This window comes from Mytilus trossulus, unplaced genomic scaffold (assembly GCF_036588685.1).
Source record: "Mytilus trossulus isolate FHL-02 unplaced genomic scaffold, PNRI_Mtr1.1.1.hap1 h1tg000396l__unscaffolded, whole genome shotgun sequence".
NCBI classification, from domain to species: Eukaryota; Metazoa; Mollusca; class Bivalvia; order Mytilida; family Mytilidae; genus Mytilus; species Mytilus trossulus.
The window spans coordinates 74,899-95,686 of record NW_026963346.1 but is presented as its reverse complement, the minus strand read 5'-3'; the positions used below and the strand labels follow the sequence as shown (position 1 = coordinate 95,686).

Sequence of the window (20,788 nt, the reverse complement as noted above, 5' to 3'; positions counted from 1 at the left end):
ACTGAAACCAAAGTTTTTTTACCTTGACCTTTTACCTAGGAAGTTGTACATACATCATGACACGCCCTCTGGTGGTGGTTAATAAACATGTAAAGTATAAAGTATGAAATCATAATGGTTCTCCAGATATGGAGCGGACACAAAGTTAAAGTGTTACGGACGGACGGACGGACAGACTGATCACTATAGGGCGACTCGCCTAAAGGCGGGCCCTAATTATCAAAGCATTTAATTATCAAAATACTGTCAGTGTAAGAATCTCATCAATCGAAATTTAAAAATCTCGCTCTAGTCTCTTTCACTCTTGAATGAAATAGAAGACATCTGCTAATTTAGTTGTTTATTGAAGAAATCACATAACAATAAATTCCTGAACTCAAAAAATGACGGCTAAGCTTAGTTAAATGCCAGTAAAGCTTGGAATATAGCACCTCAAATATTTGATGTTTGTCTCTCCTGAAGTATCTTGGTTTTGCAGCATTTAATCTCTTAGAAACAAGATTGTTTCCATAGTACACAAATGCCCCACTCTCACTATCATTTTCTATGTTCAGTGGACTGTGAAATTAGGGTCAAAACTCTAATTTGTCATTAAAATTAGAAAGATCATATCATAGGAAACATGTGTACTAAGTTTCAAGTTGACTGGACTTCAACTTCATCAAAAACTACCTGACCTAAAACTTTAACCTGAAGTGGGACAGATGGACGGACGAACGGACGAAGGGATGGATGAACGGACGAACAGATGCACAGACCGAAAAACATAATGCACCTACGTGCATGGGGGCATAAAAAAGAAAACAACATGTTAAATATTTGCATGCACCTGAAGAGCTTTTCTGGATTTACCTTCATCAGGAATGTTCAAAGCCAAATATTTTGAAATCTGAGTTCAGAATGTACAAGAACCAAGACAGTTGGAGAGCAATATGACTAGAGGCTTTCAAGAGCCGGTGTCGCTCACCTGTATCTACTGTGGTTTTGGAAATCACCTTTTTAAATAAGGTTAAAATCATAATAAATAGTATTAGATATCCTAATAATATTTGAGGCACAAGTTTGGTTTAATTTGGCCTAGTAGTTAAATTAAAAGCAGAGGATTTTTAAAAAAAGTTTACAAAAAATTGCAGAAAATGACTTTATAGGACAATAACTCTAATAAGATGTCAATTGATGATTTTGACTTATTGGTAGATTTTACTTTGCTGAACATTATTGCTGTTTTCAGTTATTTCTATCTAAAATTATATATAATATTCAAAATAAAAAAAAAAACTGCAAACTTTCTTTCAAATTTTACTAATTCAGGACAACAACCCAACAACGGGTTGTCTGATTTGTCTGAAAATTTAATAGGAAGATAGATCTAAACCTGATGAACATGTTTACTCCCTGAGTCAGATTGTTCTATTTTTAGCCATGTTAGCCATGTTGGTTGGCAGGCGGTGCCATCGGACACATTTTTAAACTAGATACCCTAATGATAATTGTGGTCAAGTTTGGTAAAATTTGTCTCAGAAGTTTCAGAGTAGAAGATTTTCAAGACGGACGACGGACGCCAAGTGGTGATAAAAGCTCATTGAGCCTTGGGGCCAGGTGAGCTAAAAAGGACCTAAAAAGTAGTCAAATCCATCCAAGGTCAACTATGCCTAAGAGAGTTGAAACCTTAGTTTCTTTATAATTTCAAAATTTATAAACGGACAATTTTGGAAAGGTTTGTTATAAATCATGTTACTGTTACTACCGAAGTACTGACTAATGAGATGGTGATACGCTCAGGGACTGATAGTCTACCAGCAGAGGTATCGACCAAGTGATGTAAAAAATAAAAACAACAGGTAAAATAATTTCATGCGTTTGAAGCACTTTTCTAGATTAAACTTCATCAGGAATGCTCAAAGCAAAATATTTGAAATATTTCTTTAAATTTTGTAACTTATTTTCTACTTGAATCATTCTAAGGTGTAAACATGTGTAATTCAACACCATATCTATCACTATATGTACCTTTAAGTATTTTATCACATCTTTATACTGCCTCAGTTTCTCTCTTGCTGCTAGATCGTATGGAGTTTCACCCTGAAATACAGATACATATATATATATTGCCTTCATCTGACAGAGAAGGCTTCTGTAACGTATATCTTACAATAAGTGAGACCAGTAGCAGTGTTTTATTTTATTTTTACAGATGCTTACCGTTTTATTTTCATTCTTACCATTCAGATTATCTTTACTTTTCTTTATAAAGCATATGAATAAAAATTCCATCTGTCACCATTTGGTCTTCATAATTTTCTTTACAGTTTGAAGACTGGCAAATGCATCCTTTATAATGTCTACATGAGGGGTGTTGGATTCTGGGTGTCTTCATTTTTAATTATAAATCTGTATATCCAATCAACACCCACCTATATCTGTATACCCAATCCATACCCTCCTAAATCTGTATACCCCATTCACACTTTTCTATATCTGTATACCCTATTCACACTTTTCTATATCTGTATACCCCATTCAGAACCTCCTATATCTGTATACCTCATCCTCGAAAATTTAACCACAGATGTGAAAATGTCTCAGCTTCGAAACAAGCCATCATACATATACAAGTTTATTATATGGGCTGAGCTATAGAAGAAAACGTTACCAATACGGCCTATGGAGTAACAATTGCGCATATTTCCCCATTTGGAGAGATGGATCTGAGAAGTTGTCAGACTGATGTATCCATAATTTCATCTTGTACACCAGAGAAAATTGTGAAAATGGAAGGTAAATTGTCTTTTATAATCTGCAAATAATCACTGCTGCTTCTAGATTAAGATTATTTATAAAGATCTGCATCAATTTTTGCTTTTGAAATGTATTACTGGCATTTCTTTTAGGCAGTCTCACTAATTAGCGACAAAAAGAATTTTAGCGACATGAAGCGTCAAAAAGCGACAAGAAGCGATAAGAAACTTTAAAGCGACAAGAAAATATATTTTTTTTAATTAAAATTACTTATTCCAAATAAATATTAAAAGAATATGCAAAAGAAACCAATTTTAGCGACAAAAAAGTTAATATTGATAGAAAAATCTTTTAAGGTGGAATACCCAACGCTTTCACTAAAATTAATTTGGCTCGTTTAATTTTCACAAAATTTTGAAAAAGTATTTACTTTGATCCTGACAAAAATATAAAAATTTCTAAAATTTTGAACCAAGTATTTTATCAGAAAAATCACACTGGTTAAATAGCAGTTTGACAAACACTAATTTTGATCATTGAGAAGCTGAATATTCCCTTAACAAAGCAACATAATTAAAACGTTTAGCTGATTTTAAAGTTATCTCCCTGTAGTGACAGGTACCACCTTAAGAGCTGAAAATTTTGATAAAGTACAAATCGTGCAGATTAAAAAGAATGTTCTACATAAAGTCAGCATGAGGAGGGATTCTTATAAAATGTCCCAGGCTTAAAAATAAGAAGGGTTTCTTTGACAAACCATTTATATGTACTATACATGTATATACCAAAATGACATCAATTTAGGTGTTGCCCAACATCTTGACTAAAATTAATTTGGCTCGTTTAATTTTCATAAATTCTTTTACAAAATATTTATTTTGATCCTTTGAAAAAAGTATAAAAATTTAAAAAAACTTGAACTTTTCACTTTCCTGCGGAAAAAATGGTTAGATATATAGTAGTTTGACTAACACTAATTTTGATAATTAAAAAGCTTAATATTTCATTAACAATACAAGGTGATTTAAACGTTTAGGTGATTTCACAGAGTTAATCCCCTGAATTGTTAGGTACAACCTTAACTTCCAATAAAATATTTTTAAAAATTATGCTTAGACATCCTGCAAACAGATTTCTATCTTAAGAAAGAAAGGTTGAATTCATTAAAAAAAAAGCCTGACCCTGAGCACTTTATACACAATTATTGTGCACACAGAAATATAACATTAAAAAAGGGTAAAAGGAAGTTGTGCTATAGTCTGGAAACTGCACCCCTTTTCTTGTAACGAACAAGTGTGGACACAGATCAGCATAGATAGTATCCATCATTCTGAGAGTATTGCATGGCTATACAATGGAAATAGTCCCTTACCGGTAAAAATGCATTGTTCCCAAAAACAAAATTTGAACTTGATATGTAAATTGTCATATTAAAAAACCCTTTAGATACTAAATATCAAATCAACACAACGGATGTCAGACATCACTAAAAAAAAGTGCAGAAAATTTATTAATTAGGTGATTTTTCTAAGTCTAAGGATCATAAAACTCTGCAAAATATCATCAAATCAGAACAAAATTTAAACTTGATCTTAAACTTGTAATGGTAAAACTATAAACCAAATAACAAATCAAAATCCTTTAGTATGACAAAACAATAGTGGAACATTTATTTCTTGCGTGTAGTTACTTAATCCAAGGACCATAACTCTGCAAATCAAAGAACTGAAAGCTCTGAGGAAAAATGACGCCACTGCCTCTAATATTGGAATATTTTTTATACAAGTCTTGATTTTCACATACCGTAATAAGTTGAACATTGCAACATGTCTCGTAAGCATATAATTGATATTCGTATATGAGTGTGTGAAGTGAAGATGACAACTGACTGGTTTTTTTTAAATACAAATGAATAGGTTAAGAGTCAAGACTACCTGAATGATCTACAATATCCAATGACTACTGGCTGGTTTTATTTTTGTACAAATAAATAGGTCAAGACTACCTGAATGATCTACAGTATCCAATGACTACTGGCTGGTTTTTTTTGTGTACAAATAAATAGGTCAAGACTACCTGAATGATCTACAGCATCCAATGACTACTGGCTGTTTTTTTTTGTACAAATAAATAGGTCAAGACTACCTGAATGATCTACAGTATCCAATGACTACTGGCTGGTTTTCTTTTGTACAAATAAATAAGTCAAGACTATCTGAATGATCTACAGTATCCAATGACTACTGGCTGGTTTTTTTTGTACAAATAAATAGGTCAAGTCTACCTGAATGATCTACAGTATCCAATGACTACTGGCTGGTTTTTTTTGTAGAAATAAATAGGTCAAGACTACCTGAATGATCTACAGTATCCAATGACTACTGGCTGTTTTTCTTTTTTTGTATAAATAAATAGGTCAAGACTACCTGAATGATCTACAGTATCCAATGACCACTGGCTGGTTTTTTTTGTACAAATAAATAGGTCAAGACTACCTGAATGATCTACAGTATCCAATAACTACTGGCTGTTTTTTTTTGTACAAATAAATAGGTCAAGACTACCTGAATGATCTACAGTATCCAATGACTACTGGCTGGTTTTTTTTTGTACAAATAGATAGGTCAAGACTACCTGAATGATCTACAGTATCCAATGACTACTGGCTGGGTTTTTTTTGTACAAATAAATAGGTCAAGACTACCTGAATGATCTACAGTATCAAATGATTACTAGTTATTCTTTTGTACTAATAAATAGGTCAAGACTATTTATATCATGATCTACAATATCCAATGACTACTAGCTCTTCTTTTGTACATTCTAAATAAAGACTACCTGAATGATCTAAAGTATTCTAAGTAATGTGGTTTTTTTTTCTTGCAATTACATTTTTCTAAATTAAGAATACAGACTACTAGTATCCTTTCAAACCAAATGATTATGAAGAGCCTGTTGTAATAAGCTCTTATACCCCACTAGTCCTATAACATATGACTTCGCATTCTTATTAAATTTTTAACGTTTTTATACTAATATTTTCATTTTTTTAAATTTTTGAATGAAAAGTATGACACATTGATAGTAATTTTTTTTTTTATCAGAACAGTAAATAGAAATAGTAAATAATGCTCCTGAGGTAATATGTTATAGGACTAATTAATACCCACACACTCATTAAATAAGTTACTATTGACATACACAAATGTAGTTACTTCTGTTACTTGAAGCAAATTCTATTTCTGTAGATTTACACAATATTGTTATACTTGTTTTATTTCACATTGAAGATTAGACAAATAGGGATACTCCTTTGATTTTTCCGACGTAGACGGTATAGTTTCGGTTTGTGCACTTTGAACTTAAGGACGCTTCACTATGGCAACAGACTACGCATGCTCGAAAATTCTTTCTGTGATTGGACAAAATGCTGTTTTGGTGGGTGATTTGGTTGTGTTTGAAAAAAACGTCTCGAAAATTATATCGTGATGGAAAGCAAGTGAAAATCCATAAATATTTGAACTAGATCTTACAATAATTGTTTCTCCAATAGCCTTTTGCATCCATGACAGCTGTTTATTCGGGACAATTATATAATTTTTAATGTAAACTTTGTTGTACGAACGCACTTACGCATGTGAGATTTCCGCGGGGTTTTGGTGAATGTAAACAGAAATATACTACTTATACTACCAATAGTTTCTAGCTTTGTTAACCATGAATTAAGTTTAATGTAAACAGTAGTAAATGTATATTTGTTTCTTTTTATTTGCACTAGATTATTTGACAAATAAAAATTTTAGGTGTCATCACAATATTCTTATATATTATTGCCTTAATATAACCAGGCTTAGTCAAGAATTTCTTGTAGTTACATTTAGATGGAGAATTTATTAAAGAGGTCCTGCATCATTAAGCCATTGTGCTTCTGACGGTTATCGAAATGATAGTTTTAAACATATACTCAAATTTAAATACGTCGGATATCTTTTTTAAAGATAGTTCTTGTTTTATTTCATGTCACTCAGGTCCCTTTATATGAAACTTGAAACCACTTCTCTTTCATATTGATATTTTATAACAACTTTCCCCATGACCCATATAATTTGATATGAATTGTAAATCAATAAATGTCGTCTACGGATTAGAGTGCAACCTTTGTGGATTGGTATACGTCGGTGAAACGAAAGGAAGGCTAAACAAACGGATGTGCGGTCATAGATCAGACATTAACCTCAATGCTAACGACATTCTATACCAGCATTTCAATCAGCCCGATCATTCCATCGTTTCTATGACAGTTCGCATTATCGAAAAGATATACCATAGCTCTAACAATCCTAATCTTTCAACGACTCTCCGTAGACAAAAAGAAGACTACTGGATTAGACAATTGGGAACTGCAACACTGTATGGCTGCAATGACAAAATTGATGGTATAGGTATTCTATCTAGTCCTTCGTGTAACTCGGTGAATGTGATGAATATTTTCAACTCGACTCCTCGACGTAGACGCAGTCATGGTCATCGTCATTATACATCATCCTCTCTGCATGATGTCTCTATTAATGACTTGCTGCCATTCATACAAAAACCGTTAGGTATTCATCACATTCGCACGAAACTTTATTCATTACCCCTTTCAAAACTTCATTCTCTGTTCAATTTATGTTTGGAATCCACTGTTACAAACCCTCATTCAAACCAATACAAACTTCAAGCTATAATTTCGGATATTGCAAGTCATAGACTTTTCAAGCCAGTTCGCATTGGAAAAGATGAAAAAGAGAAAAGATCTTTTCTAAATCTTTCCTTTGCCAACAAGGGTCTCGATGGCGTCAACCTTTGCAATATCCTTCATCATAAATTAGTTCAATCGAAAATACCTCCTTATTTTAAAGACCAGTCTGTACCAATAATTTCTTATACCTATACCAAACCTATTGCAACTAAAATTTTCAATTACAAACGTGTTTTGCAGGATCTCGATATTGACGACTTCAAGTCTAAACCTCCTGATTGCACTTGTGCTAGTTCCCAATTCACATATAATCCTGCTGGCCACGTTATTACCGGTGACCTTAACATTGTTAATAACACTTCTCTACGAAACGTGTTATCGAAAGGTCCAAAATATCGTGACCCTAAATCCATCAATTGATTAAAATTAAAATTTTGATGAATTCAGTCAAGGATTATGCCAGGCAATGGGCTAAGAGCGAGAAAGAAGACGTAGACACTCTATCCGAATGGATAAAGGCAGTGAGGTCCCTAATACAAATCAGAATTAAGAAACTGAATGGGTCCATCAATGCCCATGCTATGACAATTTTTAAAGACCCAAAAGTTGCTAAACACCTATCCGACCTCCATGATAAATATGTTGTTGTCCCCGCAGACAAAGCCCCAAATAACATCGTTTTTGTCTGTAAAAGTCATTACATTAATTGCTTGATAAACGAATTAGGTATAGACAATTCACTTGGAAACTTAACATATACCCTCACGACACTTACCAAAGAGGAAATATTGGATAATCATAGGTCTGTTCTTTGTTCCTTTGGTATTTCAACCAAAGATGAAGAACTGGATCTTCCATCAATGTATTGGATACATAACTACATAAATGTCCTTACAAACAGCGGTTTATTGCTGGGTCTTCCAAGTGCTCCACAAAACCTCTTTCTAAATTATTAACATGCATTTTATCAGCAATCAAAGACGGGCTTCAAAGTTATTGTGAAACTGCCTATTCTAGAGGTGGCGTGAATCAGATGTGGATACTTAAAAATTCCAAAGATCTTTTAGAGTACATACAATCTAACTCTCTTTCATCTTGTAACAGTATTAAAACATTTGACTTCTCTACTCTTTACACAAGTATTCCACATTCCAAACTTAAAGACAAATTAAAAGAGTTGGTATTACTTTGCTTCATAAAAAAGAATGGCCAACGTAGATACAAGTATCTTGTCTTAGGGAGGGATAAATCCTACTTTGTAAAGAATCACTCTGATTCAAACAAAAAATTCTCTGAAACCGATATTATCAAGATGCTTGATTTCTTGATTGACAACATATTTGTTACGTTCGGAGGACGTGTTTTTCAACAGACTGTTGGCATCCCAATGGGAACAAACTGTGCCCCTCTACTTGCTGACTTGTTTCTTTATTATTATGAGGCTGACTTCATGCAGGAACTTCTTAGGAAGAAAGATAAGAAGTTAGCAATATCCTTTAACTCTACTTTCCGCTATATAGATGACGTTCTTTCACTAAACAATTCAAAATTTGGTGACTATGTGGAACGCATCTATCCCATCGAATTGGAGATAAAGGATACTACAGATACAGTTAAGTCAGCTTCATATCTTGACTTACATCTAGCAATTGACAATGAGGGTCGGTTGAAGACAAAACTTTACGACAAAAGAGATGATTTCAGCTTTCCAATTGTGAACTTTCCATTTCTAAGTAGCAACATTCCAGCAGCACCTGCATACGGGGTATATCTCTCTCAATTGATACAATATTCCCGTGCTTGCATTTCCTATCATGATTTTCTTGATAGAGGGTTACTGCTCACAAGGAAGCTATTAAATCAAGAGTTCCAAATGGTGAAGTTGAAATCATCCCTTCGTAAATTTTACGGACGCCATCACGAGTTGGTTGACCGTTATGGAATAACCATTTCACAAATGATATCGGATATGTTCCTCACGTCGTAACTACAACCCCCTTCCCTTTCATGAATTTGACCTACCGAATTAGACTATTTACCGGATTTGTAATCACATAAGCAACACGACGGGTGCCGCATGTGGAGCAGGATCTGCTTACCCTTCCGGAGCACCTGATATCACCCCTAGTTTTTGGTGGGGTTCGTGTTGTTTATTCTTTAGTTTTCTATGTTGTGTCATGTGTACTATTTTTTTTCTGTTTGTCTTTTTCATTTTTAGCCATGGCGTTGTCAGTTTGTTTTAGATTTATGAGTTTGACTGTCCCTTTGGTATCTTTCGTCCCTCCTTGATATTCATTCTTTAACCATATATCTTAGTAAGCTAGTTTTTTTATTTTACACTAATCCACAACCTTTCATGTTAAATTTTGTCTCCATCTAAGTTTATGCCATTGAACCATCATGGTATTAAACACAATTCCAAGTAATTATGCTGTTATAGAGGGTCACCATATATTCATCTTGGGTGGCATTCCAGTTATTGAAATTTGTGTCAGATTGGATAAGGAACTAGCTAGACCTTTAGGAATTGATCTCATAATTTAATATGGATCTATCGTATGCGACCCCTACTCGGTAACAAAAATAAACATGTCAAGCAGCAAAATTTATCACCAGAGATTACAAGTCAAAAGAGGATGGATAAGTCTCGAAAATGCTTGCCAAACTGGAACTACAACAAGATCACCAGACAAGGACGAACAAGGCTTTGAAGCCAATTGAAAGTTAGTATTTATGTACAAAGAAGTTGAGGGGCTGATTCACACTATTGAACCAGACGAATTCCTCTTAAAAGCATGTTCAAAGAGAACCATATCTGCCGAGAAACTCAAAGAATACCATGCAACAATTATTGTGGAAAAGCAAGTAAAGAATAACTCTAACTGTGAGTGTATTGACATTCCACCAAGTAAAACACCGTACAATATTCAAACTCACTGTAGGGCCTTAATAATAGGGTACAAGTCAAATCGGTACCTGGTCAAATCGGCACCAATAGAAAAAGTCAAATCGGCACCTGGTTAAATCGACATCTAGTCAAATCGTAAGACAGTGATCGCGCCAAATCAGCTAGACAACACTGTTGTGCACGCATCAAACGTAGAGAGTTTTAAATCTGTTCTCCCGCCCCGCCAATAAAACCGTTGTATTAAAGCCAGCATCGATATCGACAATTTATTCACATATCATACAGATACAGTCTGTTACAGACTCTACTGTTGTAACTTTGTAAACAAAGATTGAGTCGGGTTTCCGGTACTTCGATCTGTCTTATAACCAGTAGAAAGTGGACCAACACAGACACATTACATTTTCTTATAAAAAAGGCAGTTGTTTGTAAAAAGAAAAGACTATCAAGTTTTCCCTGATTAATTCTATATCTTTAATGTTTTAACAATGTTTTAATTTTACTTCACATAATCAATAAAGTTATAAAAATAGATTTATGAGTATCTTAACAACATTGGTTGGTACACTTCGATCTTTTTGGTAATAAGAAGCACCTGAGGTATGTAAACTGGTTCCCAGTTGATTATTACACAAAAATTATAATACAAGCAAATTCCAGTTTGTATGTGAAATAGTAAATACGAAAGCAAGCGTGGTAGACGGAGAAATGTAATGGAAAGTAAATACGAACCAAGTGCGGTATGCAGAGAAATGTAATGGAAGTTCAGTTCACTAATATGGGAAACATGCCGCTGAAAGCGTCAATTTTCCAAAAATCACCATAAGATTTACTAGGGTGAGATTTTTGGTTTTACACGTCAAATTTTCGAATGTCTTGCGTTTCCCCTTAGACACAGGGTTAAATATTTTGCCCCATCACACCCACTTTTCTTTTCACAGAAATATTTTAATGATCATTAACAAAATCTAAGCAACCTGAAGATTTCTATTTGTGACCCAAATAATATTCATGCCAAATATATAAGGTAAAAGTCAGAGAAATCCTTTCCCTGCCATTTTTTTAACATCAAATATCTTGATAAGGAGTTCCTTAACATATACAAATTTTCAGCTTATATTTTGTTCCTTAAGTAATGCTTTTCTTATTTATTTTCTGATTTATAAATTGTACATTTTTTTTTTCACCTAATACATTGTAAATAAATAAGAAGATGTGATATGCTGCCAATGGGACAACTATTCTTATAAATGATTTTTTGTTGTCAAACATGGACTGAATTAACCTGCAAGAAACTTCTTACACACTGAATCAAATTATAAATGTACATGAATAAAATAAAAGTCTGCAAATTTATTAAGAATGTTTTGCATTACAGCTTTGTCTAGATAAATTCTTTCAATATGGATGTCCTTTTTTGTATAGACTACAAAATCACAAAATTGAGAACCTGTTACAAGTAATTGACCTTCTGCCTGAATAAAATAATCATGATTGATTTTTAATCTAGGTCCATTTTCAGACAACTCTAAACAAAAGTCTGCACCATGCATTGCGTCAGTGATTAGGTTATCTCTTTGGCTAAATGGACATTTAATCTCCATAATTCCAGTTACACCATTCTCACATATTTTGGCATCTGGAGTGGCACCAATAAAAGGGTACCTCGGGTTAACTACAAACCCACAATCATGAACATGATGGCCAGCAGTTTGAACATATAAGTTTCTTGCTTTGATTTCATTGTTTTTTCCATACGATGTTGTTTTACTAGTGAAAGGCTTTGGCTTCATTATGGAAAGAATGAACTTGTCATTAATTGCAGCTTTTCTTTTGACAATTCTGTGAAAGTTTGATGCTGTTTTTCTCTTTTCTCTTTCCTTGAACCTCTTTTCACATTGAGATTGTTCTCTGGTCTGTTCGTCTTTATTCTTACTTCATCAAAAGGTGGTATTTTTCTGATAAAACAGATTGAACATTTTCTTTCAGAAAAACTTAATCTCCACAAACGGTTTCCACTGGAACTATCTCTCTCTGAATAAAAGTCTGCCTAAAAAGAAAGGGGATTGTTAAAATTTTACTAATTTTAATATTTAAGGAATAACTGCAATAATTTTTCTGTCTATGAAGAAATAACATAAAAAAAAATGGTGCACACTGAATTTTTTATTTTTAAGTCTGCACCACATTTTTTATGTTATTTTGAATAGACAGATAAAATATATCAGTTTTTTCTTATAATTTAATTCTAAATTCCAATTTAAACCGGAGTAAACCATGAAAAAAAGTTGATGACATCACGCTCACATGACCAAATTATGTCTATCATATGAGCTGATAGACAAAACACCGTCATCAAATCAGAAGACACGTTACATCCAAAATTAAATTATTTTCTGATCTGTGTGAAACTAAAAAAAAATCCAAGAAATTCATATTCCAACTTTTTTTTCAAATAAAAAAAATATATGCCCCACCACAAAATATGAATGGTTGGAGCCTTATCATGCGACAAACACAAATTTTGTTTTCCTTTAACAAACATATTTAAAACTAATAAGAATCTAATGATATTTTTTTATATTTCAGGGGCTGACCCAATTGATATTTTGTCTCTAACAGTGCAAAAGGAGATTTTGGAGAGAGACCTTGCAAGAAAAATATTAGATAATGAAAAGCTAACAATACATAATGCACCCAGGAAATCACATAACATTTATCAACATAGGGAAAGGTCAATCTTTTCAGCAGAAAACTTCACCAAAGATGATAAAATGCTGAGATATTACTGTGGCTTTAACAATTCTGAATTTAATGCAGTTTTTGCAATATGAAGATAAAGATTAAAATCAAGGACCAGCTTTTTTTTACATTATGTAAATTGAGAAATAATTTGGACTTTACAGATTTGGGATACAGATTTCAAATATCTACACAAGACGAGTACACTTTTTTGTGACTGGATAAATTTCATGTACTTAAGGTTTGGAGCAGTATGTATTTGGCCGCCATGTGACATAATTATTTAAAATATGCCTCAAAATTATAACTAGAGGCTCTAAAGAGCCTGTGTCGCTCACCTTGGTATATGTGAACAAAGGAAGCAGACAGTTCATGACAAAATTCTGTTTAGGTGATTGTAATGTGTTTGTACATCTTACTTTACTGAACATTCTTGCTGCTTACAATTATCTTTATCTATAATGAACTTGTCCGTGTAATTTCAGTGGAAAATTTTAGTAAAAATTTACAAATTTTATGAAAATTGTTAAAAATTGATTATCATGATTATAAAGGACAATAACTTCTTAGGGGTCAATTGACCATTTTGGTCATTTTGACTTATTTTTGAGTCTTAAATTGCTGTACATTATTGCTGTTTACAGTTTATCCCTATCTATAATAATATTCAAGATAATAACCCAAAACAGCAAAATTTCCTTAAAATTACCAATTTAGGGGCAGCAACCTAACAACGAGTTGTCCGATTCTGCTAAAAATTTCAGGGCAGATAGATCTTGACCAGATAAACAATTTTACCCCATGTCAGATTTGCTCTAAATGCTTTTGTTTTTGAGTTATGAGCCAAAAACTGCATTTTACCCCTATGTTCTATTTTTAGCCATAGCGGTCATCTTGGTTGGTTTGCCCGGTCACAAAACACCATTTTATAAACTAGATAGCCTAATAATTATTCTGGCTATGTTTGGTAAAATTTAGCCCAGTAGTTTCAGAAAAGAAGATTTTTGTAAAAGTTAACTAAGATTTACGAAAAATGGTTAAAAATTGACTATAAAGGGCAATAACTCCTTAAAGGGTCAACTGACCATTTTGGTCATGTTGACTTATTTGTAAATCTTACTTTGCTGAACATTATTGCTGTTTACAGTTTATCTCCATCTATAATAATATTCAAGATAATAACCAAAAACAGTAAAATTTCCTTAAAATTATCAATTTAGGGGCAGCAACCCAACAATGGGTTGTCTGATTCATCTGAAAATTTCAGGGCAGATAGATCTTGACCTGATAACCAATTTTACCCCACGACAGATTTGCTCTAAATGCTTTGGTTTTTGAGTTATAAGCCAAACACTGCATTTTACCCCTATGTTCTATTTTTAGCCATAGCGGCCATCTTGGTTGGTTTGCCCGGTCACAAAACACAAATTTTAAACTAGATAGCCTAATAATGATTCTGGCTATGTTGGGTAAAATTTGGCCAAGTAGTTTCAGAGGAGAAGATTTTTGTAAAAGTTAACTAAGATTTACGAAAAATGGTTAAAAATTGACTATAAAGGGCAATAACTCCTAAAGGGGTCAACTGACCATTTTGGTCATTTGACTTATTTGTAAATCTTACTTTGCTGAACATTATTGCTGTTTACAGTTTATCTCTATCTATAATAATACTCAAGATAATAAACAAAAACAGTAAAATTTCCTTAAAATTACCAATTTAGGGGCAGCAACCCATCAACAGGTTGTCCGATTCGTCTGAAAATTTCAGGGCAGATAGATCTTGACCTGATAAACAATTTTACCCCATGTCAGATTTGCTCTAAATGCTTTGGTTTTTGAGTTATAAGCCAAAAACTGCATTTTTTCCCCTATGTTCTATTTTTAGCCATGGCGGCCATCTTGGTTGGTTGGCCGGGTAAAAAACACAAATTTTAAACTAGATACATCAAGGATGATTGTGGCCAAGTTTGGTTTAATTTGGCCCAGTAGTTTCAGAGGAGAAGATTGTTAACGACAGACGACGGACGACGGACGACGGACGACGGACGCCAAGTGATGAGAAAAGGATTTTCCTAGTACTTTGGCAATTACTGATGGTACTGAAATCAAAATACAGAAGCCTTCTTCTCTGCATGCACAGTCACAGTCATATTCAAATTACAAGTCTACAAACACGTTAAAAGCTTTTGTTGCAGTAGATCCAAGAGGGTCACTTTTATTTACATCATGTTTATTTTCTGGTGCTATATCAGACAAAGATATATTTGAGCAATCGGGATTAAAGAAGATGTTACAAAACTTAGTACAGCATGGTCATATCAAGGAAGGTGATGGTATTATGGCAGACAAGGGTTTTAATATTCATAAAGAAGTTGAAGAATGCAAACTAAAGTTAAACATCCCACCTTTTGCTAATGCTGGATTACAAATGACTCAAGCAGATGCACTTTTAACCAAGAAGATTGCTGCACATCGAGTTCATGTTGAGCGTACTATAGGTTCTGTGAAGAAGTTTAAAATAGTTGGACAAAAAGTAACTTTATCCTTGTTTGGACATGTGAACCAGATTTGGAATGTTTGATGTTTTCTGACAACTTTTCAAAAACCAATTTTTAGCCGAAAATAATTACATGTATTTTAGTACAATGAACATGTGTCTGTTTCTGTTCATATTATCAATTAAATTAAAATTTAGCTAATTCATTTACTTTAAATTCAGGACCTAGGGATTTCATGTTTTTAATCCTGGGATTTTCAGGATTAGAACCCCTCCTATCCTCCCTCATTATCATATTGCATTAAACATTTAAGTATAGTATGCACTAGTTCAACCAATAACTTGAAACAAAAGACATGTACAGCTTACAAGTATTTAATTCACAGTTACAGTGGCAGATCCAGAGTGGGTTTCTGGGGGTCAGTTATATTCAGCATATCCAAGAACCCCAGAAATCAATTTTTGTTGAAGATTAGTTTTCGACCTTAATTTGGACCAACTTGAAAACTTGGTTCATAATTAAAAATCTTAATACATGTGTTCATGCAGCATATCAAATAACTCCCAAGAATTCTATTTTTGTTAAAATCAATCCAAGTTTAGTTTTGGACCCTTTGGACCTTAATGTAAACCAATATGAAAATTGGACCCAAAATTAGAAATCTAAATACACAATTAGATTCAGCTTATAAAAGAACCCCAAGAATTCAATTTTTTAAGAATTCAAACTAAGTTTATTTTGGACCCTTTGGACCTTAATTTATATGATGTAGACCAATTTATCAAAACAGTACTTAAATTTAACCTTTAGGTACACCGTTAGATTCAGCATATTAAAGAACCCAAATAATTCAATTTTAAATAAAACCGAACAAGGTATACAAATTATTAGAAAGTATTGTTTATAATTTAATTTAACTTACTTGAGTACTTAATGCATTTCCAAGTGGAAAGGGTCCATAACTTATGTCCTACATGACTGCTGTGTTGTGTGCTAGGTAGCTGATAGGATAACCTTTTAAGCTGTTCAGATATGAAATATCTTATTCTTTTACTTGGATCTTCCTGCAATCATAGACATTATTTTATAAATATTACTTATTGTACTTCGAACAAACAATTTAATACATTGTTAATTAAACTTACATGTACATTTAGGAGCACATCTATGGCATTTAGAGGAGCAGTATTAAACCTACTAAATAATAATATGATCAGACTCAAGAGAAGACAATCAAGTTACACTATATTGTGTTGTTGAAAATGGAACATATATATATAACCTCACAGAAAATGATATGACATACTGTAAAGTGCCATTACAGCTGTTCTATAAAAGCCTGCAAAGCAAACCTTTGATTAACTGGCTTGCTACGTTTGTTCGGATCTTGGTACACCAAAGTTATGTAGTCTGTTTCAGTCTGTAACTATATACCTGAATTTGATTGGACAATAAACATACACTTCATTTTAAGATTAAGTTCCACATTGCATGTCAATTTTAATTTAGCAGAGTTCGCAAAATCTTTTTTCCCTGGTGGTCCTTGAAGAAAATCTGCTGGTCCTCACTATTAACTCTATTGAAAAATACTGAAATTGTGTCAGTACTATGCAAAATTTTGGTGGTAAAATCCGGAGGACCACCACTTTTCGAAAACTCTGTAATTGTCCAATGAAATCCCAATAAATATAAAAAAACAGACTGAAACTACATCTACCTATTGTTTGCAAACAGCCAAGCAAACATAGCAAGCAAGTCAATCATAGTTTTGTTTAGCATGCTTTTATAGAAGAGCTGTATACAACAAATATAGTTGACCTATATGTATTGCTTATAAATGTAGTTTAAGAAAAATGGACCAAAGCACACAAACTTTACACTGAGTAATGAACCGTGTAAAGGGGTCTTGGTCAAATAGAACCTGCATGACTGACATAAAGATCATAAAATATTTCCATACACCAAATATAGTTGACCTATTGCATATGGAATTAGAAAAAAAAGGCCAAACTCAAAAACTTAACTTTGACCCCTGAATTATGAAAATGAGGTCATGGTCAGATAACACCTGCCAGCTAGACATGTACACCTTACAATCATTCCATACACCAAATATAATAGACCTATTGCATACAGTATAAGAAAAACAGACCAAAACACAAAAACTTAACTATAACCACTGAACCTTGTTCACTGATCCAGGAAATGAGGTCAAGGTCAAGTGAAAACTGTCTGACAGGCATGAGGACCTTGCAAGGTATGCACATACCAAATTATAGTTATCTTATTATTTATAATAAGAAAAGAATTTAATATTACAAAAAAATCTTGTTTAATCCTACAATTTGATTGTTTGCCTTGACAAGGGTATATATGGGTCCACATGCATGTACCCTCAACAGTCCCCCCCAAAAAAAAACAACAAAAAAACAAAAGGTTAAAAATTTGGAAATCTGGACACCAAACCAAATCTAATAAATTGTTATAAATCGTTTCGAAACCTGTCCAAAATGGATCATTAGATATATAACACTGACGGGAAGTATATTGAGCCTACATCATTATGATATATTGCATGTGAAGATATTGAATATAAAATATATACATATTATACAAATGTATGTTCCCATCTTACACCAGATTATGAACAAACATTAATATTGTAAATAAAAATAAACATAAATGCACAAGATGTCTCATAATATTAAACTTTTAGGCTTTTTGAACATGTTTTATCATTGATCAAAACTGAATTAATTTTTTCCTGAATCCCAACTCATGATTATATAACAGATTATGAAAATATAAAAAAAATACCCCAAAATAAATAATAATCATGGAGATAGGATGAAAATTGTAAACATTAGGTAGCACAGGAGTTGTGATAAAGCAAACAGCAGACTGGGCATGCCAAAAATGGTAAAAATTGTCTCTCCCATAGACATGATGGACTCCATGTAAAACCCTAAAAAATGGGGAGGGGGAAATCCCTCCCTGCCCTATAATTTTCGAAGAAGTAGGAAACAAGCATATAACTTGGTTTCGACCTCTGGATAAATTAATACAGAAAAGGGGAGCTCTAAAAGAATTGAAAAGCTTACCACACACCCAACCCCATCACCTAAAAAAAATCAAATGGTATTTCCTTTACAATAGACAAAATCAATGTCATGCATAGATAAGCATTTTTTTTTTTATATGGCACTGTTTCTTAATTATTATAATAATCACAAAGAAATAGGACAGTTCCCCTTAACCAAAAGGAACATACTTCTTTGTGAAAAAAAGAGACAGACCATTTTTATAATGTCAGATACTTGATAGTTTCAAAATATAATATACAACTGAACCACAGGTATTTGGGGCATGAACCCCCCTTTTTTGGACTTCACTAAAAAAAAATTGTTTTGTGTTTTTTATTTATTTACAATTTTTGACAATGTATAAACATATATCAAGTCTCAACAATCCATTGCTAGTCGATTACAATACCTTTTTAACTATCCATACGAGCCCCAAGTGAAAAAACACTTGCAGCTCGTATGGATAGTGAAAAAGGTATTGATATATATATACATGGTAGAAAATTGTAAATAAATAAAAAAACACCAAACAATTTTTTCTTAGTGAGGTCCAAAAAAGGGGGGATCCATGCCCCAAATACCTGTGAACTGAACAGAGTTACAGACAGAATTTTGATGTGGTTATGGCCTTGGAGTAAAAAAAAGGGGGCGTCACCTTTTAAGGTTGAGAGGAACATGATTACAGCTGAATTGACATGCAAATAAAAATCATGATTGAAATAAACCTACCCTGCAGTGCATGAACAGTTGGAAAGTTCTATCTGTCCTCCATTTATATCGATCTCAACACTGTGTGGGATCTCGTTCTTCCTCTGACTTCTGTGACATTTCGCGGAGATGTTAACTGTCTGCTCAGCGATGTGTTTTAACATTTTCACATTATGAATGTATCCCTCGCTGAAATATTTGAAACCAGTCTGCTTGCATTTCAAAGAAATTTCACAACTAAGATACCCCAACTGAAAATTGTTTGGCAGATCAGACAAACTTGACGCTCGATAAGGCTTGGCGGTCGCCATCTTTTTCGCTTTGTTTGTCTGAGTCTCCGTGGTAATAGCTAATTAGCATAAATGGGCGGAGCATAACCCAATATGGGCGATAGGCGAATTGTCAGCATTTCAGTCTTATTCTCGCAAAATGATGTGCCCTCTGCAGTTGCTAGAATCTGAAACGCATCTCAGTTTACCTTTGATTAATAAATCAGTATAGTTTGTACGTCTTTGGTACTGCATGGTATCAAACGAACCCTTTGGTACAGGGTTTCAATTTCTATGTACAAAATGTATAAATATTATGTTAGATATGAATGTACATATTACTATATAATTACTAAATTTTTTATTTTTAAACCAAAAAGAAAACCAAAATATGGACCCCAAGGTAGAACCACGTCCTCGTCAGATTTGCTCTAAATGCATTGGTTTTAGAGTTATAAGCAACAAATCTACATTTTACCCCTATGTTCTAATTTTAGCCTTGGCGGCCATCTTGGTTGGTTGGCAGGGTCACGCCACTAATTTTTCAACTAGATACCCCAATGATGATTGTGGCCAAGTAGTTTCAGAGGAGAAGATTTATGTAAAAGTTTATGGATGAAGAACGAAGGACGAAGGTCGCCGGACAACAGATGCAAAGTGATGAGAAAAGCTCACTTGACCTTTCAGGTCAGGTGAGCTAAAAAAAAACATTGAATACAAATTTCTTTATATCTATTAAAAAAAAAATGTTTTCTTGTTGCTAAATAGTCTTCTTGTCGCTAAATAGTGTTCTTGTTGCTAATTAGTGAGACCCCTTTAAGGCACTATAAAAACTATGTTTAATGTAACGGTACCCAAATTGCACCCAGTACCCAAATTGCACCTATTTAGCAAAAATAGCAGCTGAAATCTTACAAGATATCCTAGAGACTAATCCATTTGTATTTTTATGATTTGATACTATGTACATCTTTCAACATAGGTAAACATATTTAGATATGCACAAAACATTTACAGTATTTGTCAACAGATAAAGTGTTTACTGAAAAAGCAAAATGTACTGAAACATCGCGATGCGACGTCATCAAAACGTCATCTTT

At 33.3% G+C, this 20,788-nt stretch overlaps 2 protein-coding genes and 1 long non-coding RNA gene across 3 annotated transcripts in view; all 3 read right to left on the bottom strand.

Moving 5' to 3' along the window:
* Positions 1-2,165, bottom strand: part of LOC134702076 (uncharacterized) — a 53,305-nt gene extending 51,140 nt beyond the window's left edge. The window contains exon 1 of the mRNA XM_063563169.1: positions 2,011-2,165. Coding sequence (XP_063419239.1) covers positions 2,011-2,118 — 108 coding nt within the window. The 5' untranslated portion in view covers positions 2,119-2,165. The remainder of the gene's footprint in view (positions 1-2,010) is intronic.
* LOC134702070 (uncharacterized) overlaps positions 1-20,788 on the bottom strand; it is a 252,744-nt gene that overhangs the window by 223,346 nt on the left and 8,610 nt on the right. The gene's annotated exons all lie outside the window — the stretch shown is intronic.
* LOC134702084 (uncharacterized) lies at positions 12,328-19,976 on the bottom strand. The gene is made up of 3 exons (XR_010104314.1): positions 19,441-19,976; positions 16,551-16,692; positions 12,328-12,438 (listed from the first exon to the last, which is right to left on the bottom strand). It is a non-coding gene; the product is annotated as an uncharacterized LOC134702084 (long non-coding RNA).